At 33.8% G+C, this 6,000-nt stretch overlaps 1 protein-coding gene across 1 annotated transcript in view; it reads left to right on the top strand.

Annotated features, from left to right (window-relative positions):
- The first annotated feature begins 232 nt into the window (after positions 1–232).
- Positions 233–6,000, top strand: part of Su(var)3-7 (Suppressor of variegation 3-7) — a 49,419-nt gene continuing 43,651 nt past the window's right edge. The window contains exon 1 of the mRNA XM_074139329.1: positions 233–855. Within this exon, the coding sequence (XP_073995430.1) occupies positions 618–855 (238 nt within the window). The 5' untranslated portion in view covers positions 233–617. The remainder of the gene's footprint in view (positions 856–6,000) is intronic.

The raw sequence follows: 6,000 nt of genomic DNA, 5'->3' as shown, positions 1-6,000 counted from the left end.
CAAAATAAAAGTTACAATTATTGGAAAAACATTGAAATGTCTTGTAGTTCAACCAGATTTCCATTATTTCAGTCAATGAAATTACGTAATATGAACAGGGCTAAATTTTACAACTGTGGTCGCTCTATTTGGCCAAAATAAAAGTTAAAACCATTGTGATAACTAGGGAACGGATTCGTATGTATTTACATATTTTTTTCTAGGCAATTTACAGACGTTTTTTAACTAGAAGTATTCATACTGACACTTTTTAAGCCGTTTGAGTCTACTTTTATTTCACATATTTGGATGTTATCGCATATTTATACATATTTGATTAAAATAAATAAATATTTCTACATATTTAATCAAAATATGTACATATTTTTTCATATTTTTCATTTTGGGCATATTTTCATAATTGGGAGGTGGTTGACAGGAACTGTGAACCACAGACTGTAGGGCTGTGAATCACAGTGGGTACAATGGTTATTGTAATTTACACAGAATGCTGCTAAACAGTGACGGGCACTTGTTAGTTCTTTGAAGTTTTCTGACGTTGTCTGTTCTTTCAGCTCGTTCGTTGAAGTGTCCAATTCATTTCGTTCGGTCACTTAGTGTATTCTTTTTTGGGTGAAATGCCACGAACATCGGCCTCAAACAAACAACTGGTTGCTAAATATCTTCGCGAGTTTCCAGCAGAACTTTTTCGAAGTGATGGAGACATTTTGTACTGCACAGCTTGTGACAAGCGCGTTTCTTGCTCTCAACGTTTCCAAGTAACCCAACATATTGCCACCGGATCGCACATAGAGAATAAAAACAGAAAGAAAGAGAGGACGTCCTATCAAGCCTTCCTTACATCTCCATCATCAAGTAAGTCTACTCTGAGTACAGATCTGTGTCGGGCTTTGGTTAGAGCAGATATCCCTTTCCACAAACTTATTTATAATTGTAAAAATGTTCTTTTCTTGTATAAATAATTATAACTTGCCCCCCCCAAAAAAATCCATTTTCATAAAAAAAATGTCCATTTTACTTAAATATTTTAAGAAAATCACATATTTTCCACATAATTGACGAAAATAAATGCATATTTTAATTAAATATTTGGCATTTTTAAATACATAAAAATCCGTTCCTTAGTGATAACACTGGTTTAGTTTAATTAACACAATCACTAAAGTTCAACTAACCTAATTAAAGATCTTCGAAAACATAAAGACAGAATAAAATTTTTTAAGTTTACTTTTCATCCAATTTAATGCAGAAGCCAGCTTTACTCGATTTTTTTTTTTTTTTATGAAAATGTAAGTAGCCAGCGAACTGTGGACTTTAATAAGATGTGAACAGAGTCACAATCGATGTGGAAATTTACACGCAAACTCTTAATATTAATATAATACATAAATATGTATATATATATTTCACTAGCTAATTATATGAGAACAATAAACCCGCATAGTTAAACTAGAGACCGTCTTTCTTAATGTGTAATTAAATCTTATATAATGGTCCACTGGGAAGCTCACAAAATGCCAGGGGCGTCACCCAATATATTTCAAAAACTTAAAAGAATGGAGACAATATTATTATGGCAGAAACTAATAAAATATTATTTTAATAAGTGCATTTGCAGGCGTGCAGCTTGTTTTTCAAAATATCAAAACTAGCCTGATTAGCGTAATTTCTTGATTTTATTTATTGATGCAAACCAATACATTGGATTGAAACCGATAATTTAAACTCAGAATATTTTGGACAAAACAATAAATGGTGCATTTGCAAAATAAAAAACACTAATCTAATGGTGATTAACATTAGATTATTATTTTAACAATTTAAAATAGTAAAACATTGGTACTCATATTTTATTTTTTATTTATTTTAAATTTAAGGCGCACCCAAGTAATTAGAGATTCCATCAAAATAAAAAGACCCGATACCCGTTTATTTTTACCACAAACACGAACTATTTCACACAACAGCTTTTACTACAAAGCTGGATGATTTTTTCACCATACATTGTGATTTAAATATTTTAAATATTTACACTTGAACAAAATAATGTAACGCGTAGGCTCTGTATAGTTATTTTTATAAATAAGTGATTGGAAGATAGTCCATTACTTTAGTTTCTGTCAATCTTGTCAAAGTATGAAACTATTTTTGCCTTATAATAGATGTTTTGAGGTTCCTTTTCATGGCGAGTTCATTCCAGTGGCTTTAAAAAAATATATAAATGATATTTATATGTAAAAAATATGAGAAATTTACAGAGACTGAGGCATTGAACAGATTGGACCATTCTCAGTCCAAAAAGACAATGATAAATGACTCTCTAAAATCGAAAGCCTTGACAATTTGAGTGAAACCAGAGACATCTTTTGGCAGCTACTTTACAGAATTTTTTGCTGAAATTTTTGCAGTTAAGACTACAAACACCTGAGAAATGATTCTTGAAGATGTAGAGGCTCTTCTTTTCTCGAACAGCCAGGCTGTGGAAAATGCGCTAGCAGCTTGTAATTGCTTTGGAGGAAGCGCGTTAAAGCTTGGAAGTACCTTTCCGGGAATCAGACAACTTGCTAAGCTTCTGCTCTGAAGTGACTCCTTGCTAGGTTCAGAATACATTTGCACAGTGTGGGACTTTTACCTTGGAAGCTTCTTGTACGGGAAAAAGGAATCACCTTTTCGCGAGGTAGCGGCATGAGATATTTGGCTCTCTGCCGCCAAGAATATCGGTGGGAACGAACTTGAACCTTGTAAGAAGGCGGGATTTACCAATCATATTAAGTTGGGAACGATGTTATAAGCCTTTAGGCTTTAGAACCGCGTGGGACATGCCACTTTCAGTACCTATAATTAAAACATGGTTATAAAGAATTCCTCGTCCATAAGTATATGCTTATTATAAGTTCTAATAATGAATAAGTTTAAATGCATACACTTACGCTAATATGCTTACAATTTTTCTTTTGAAACAATAATAAAAGCTGGGACAACACTTAGTGATTTATGATTGATTTAAATGACTTGTTATTTTATAGAACATGCATGTTTACTTTGGTAGCAACATTATTTTACATAGAAATACCGATAAATCAATTTAGCCCCCATTAGTGGCCTCCGAAGCTATATTCTACAAGGTAATTTCCATAATTAGCCCATTACTAAACATCAAAGAAGTTACTCTACATATTCCTAGGATGAATAACTGATAAAAATTAACATTCCAAAGGTGATACACAGCCCATACGCACCTCGCTTCTTGGAGAACCAGCGGGAGGCGGTATTTAAACCAAACTTTCTATATGCTTGTAGCTTTAGAGCGAGTTGACGGATTTTTTTTTTTTTTGAAGTGCTTCTTCACAAACAAATATCAATTTTCAAGTAGAAACTTAATTTTTGAGAACGTTATCTTTATTATTTAAATAATATTATCCTTCAAACGAACGCTTTTGCATTTATTAGTTAGATGACAATGAATTTTAACAACAGAACATCCGTTGTTTTAATCGATTCAGGCTAACAAATTACGATAATTTAGTAGTTGTTTTCTAATTTGAAACAATGATTTTCCTAAAATGGTTAATTATTCCAAAATTATAAAATTGAGAAAAGAATTCATTAAATGATAAAAGAAAGAACAAAGATCATCATATCTATGATGGGCGTTGTCTACCTACCCGAAAGTTTGTCTAAAATCAATTCTCTTGGAAATACTGCTTTGAATACCACTGCCATTACAAATGGATGGGATTTTTGATAAAGAAATGAGGCTTTTACTAAAATCTTGGCGATAGAAGTGAAATTTAGCCGAAATTTTGGCGAATTTTCCGAATTTAGACCATTGTAAAATCATCCTGCAACGTAAATTACAAAATCTGCCATATTAAACCACATTCTCAGTTTTAGTAATTAGATTAAATTGTACCAAAAAGACTACGCCTCCCCAAACCAGAGCCTAACGTGGTAATTGTCAATTAGAGCAACTCATCCATCCAGCCCTGTCTGTCAAAGAATGGAGACATGAATTTTCTTATCCGGATACCCGAACCGTAAGCCATAACTAACACAATACGTGCTGTGCTGTTTCATCATGTTCTTGTTGAGCCTACAAAAGCTGTGCTCCGCCAAGATATGTGTTTTTAATCTTCAACGGCCAGTGAAAATGCTTAACGTCATCCTAATGGTCACCCGACTTTGCTTGAGTAAGACCGCAGTAAATTTGAGCGAATAGCTCAACCAGCCTCTAGCATGGGATTCTTAAGCATCCATTCTTTGGTGGGTAAAAGGGTTTTGGTCCCATGAAAACTGCACAGGATCTTTCCTGGATCAAGTGATCCACAGCGGCATTGTCCCTTGAGAAACCCGAATGCCCAGGAATTCAAACCAGAAAGACGTTATTATGGCGACCTTAATTCTCATCGAGGTTTCGAAATATTTCCTCGTCAATAGCTTCATTGAACTTGTTGGCCTGCAAGGCAAGACAAAGCTTGAAACCGGTTTAAGTTTCATTTATGACAAATACGAGTAATAAATATAAAGTTCTCAGATAACAACGTTCGAAATCAAGAATTCATTTGCATGATATATAAACAAGTTTATAGTTTTCTATAAGTTTTCGAATTAAGAATCATATCTCGGTAACCTTCATTAACGATTATAGTACAATGAATATGCCTTAAACTTCGTAAAGTTAAACTGATTGTAAAGTTAATGGTGTGAGAGAAAGAACTCGAGATTTAGTACTGGCAGTCTACATTTAGGATTAGTCAGGGATTACACAAGAATCCGTCTTAATAGAAGTTTTCTGGCTTAAAGTTAAAATGTATAATACTGAGCAGTTAGCGGAAATAATTAAATTCACAGAGTCGCCTGTTTATTTAGCAAATGGATAAAACAAATAATAATATTTTGGGTTAATCTATTGTATCAAACTTTGGTTTGATTTCTTTGTAGTATCAGCTGATAATTATCGAATGTGTTGGATAGGTATTGTAGTCTGAAAGAACAATGAAAACTTTTGGAAGGAATTAGACTCTGTTTGGTGGCAAACAATTACTTTGTCAGCTAAACATTTAGAGAGTGTTACATAAATGGTAGTACGGAACTAACGAAGCAAAATCGCTAAAGGAAAGTGTCGCAATCGCCACGGCTTCTTAATAAACTATTATTTCATTTTTCTGTGGTAAACAATTACGTTGACGAGATTCAAGATGGTTAATAAAAGAAATTTACAGTAAAGTATGTTTGCTAGTCCCCTCTGTCCGCGACACCTAATTGGTAGTTGGACATTAAGCCCCACCTGAAAAATAGGCGATTACTTTACTTAGTTAATACAGCAGACACACCAACCTTAGGTATAACAATGTAATATATATACATAACTGCTAATATCATGAGGTCCAAGGAAATGAACGGGTGATGGTCTCCTATTTTGTACCATACTTGTTCCCCATGAAGAAATTTGTTTCTTGCTCTGATTTCACCGATCACTGATTGCTGAGAACTGCCCACTAATTAATTAAAAAAGTACTGGGAAATCTAAAACCAGGAATTAATGGATCAACTCAGCGATAATTGCACTATTTGACTATTACCAAGTGAAATGCCGGAATCGAATGCAGCAGTTGGCCCTAATACTTTCTCATCGTAGGAGCTTCTCACAGCTCACTGTATGGTGAAGGGGAGTGTGGTCTGTAACGAGAGAACCCTGTCCCGAAGCCGAAAGAGTACTACATAGAGCTCCGGGCGCATTTGGCTGCAGATGTTAACGCGCCTAAAAAATAAATAAAAATAGATAAATTCTTCTTACGGAGTTTTTCCGTTTTGCAATATATAATACTCGTAATTTATAATGTAAATTTTACTGACTATCTGGTGCCGATGCTAGTAAAATGCAGGATATAACTAACTTGTAAGTGAGCCATGTTTCATTGACTGAATTCATAGCTTTGTCCGATTATCTTGGTACAAAAAAATATGAAGTAAATAAAAAAAATAATAGTATCCTATATT

The sequence above is a fragment of the Rhodnius prolixus genome, unplaced genomic scaffold (genome assembly GCF_049639745.1).
Source record: "Rhodnius prolixus isolate KJV_2025 unplaced genomic scaffold, Rpr scaffold_1, whole genome shotgun sequence".
In the NCBI taxonomy this organism is placed as follows: Eukaryota; Metazoa; Arthropoda; class Insecta; order Hemiptera; family Reduviidae; genus Rhodnius; species Rhodnius prolixus.
The sequence above is the reverse complement of the archived record's forward strand: the minus strand, read 5'-3'. Positions and strand labels throughout refer to the sequence as shown.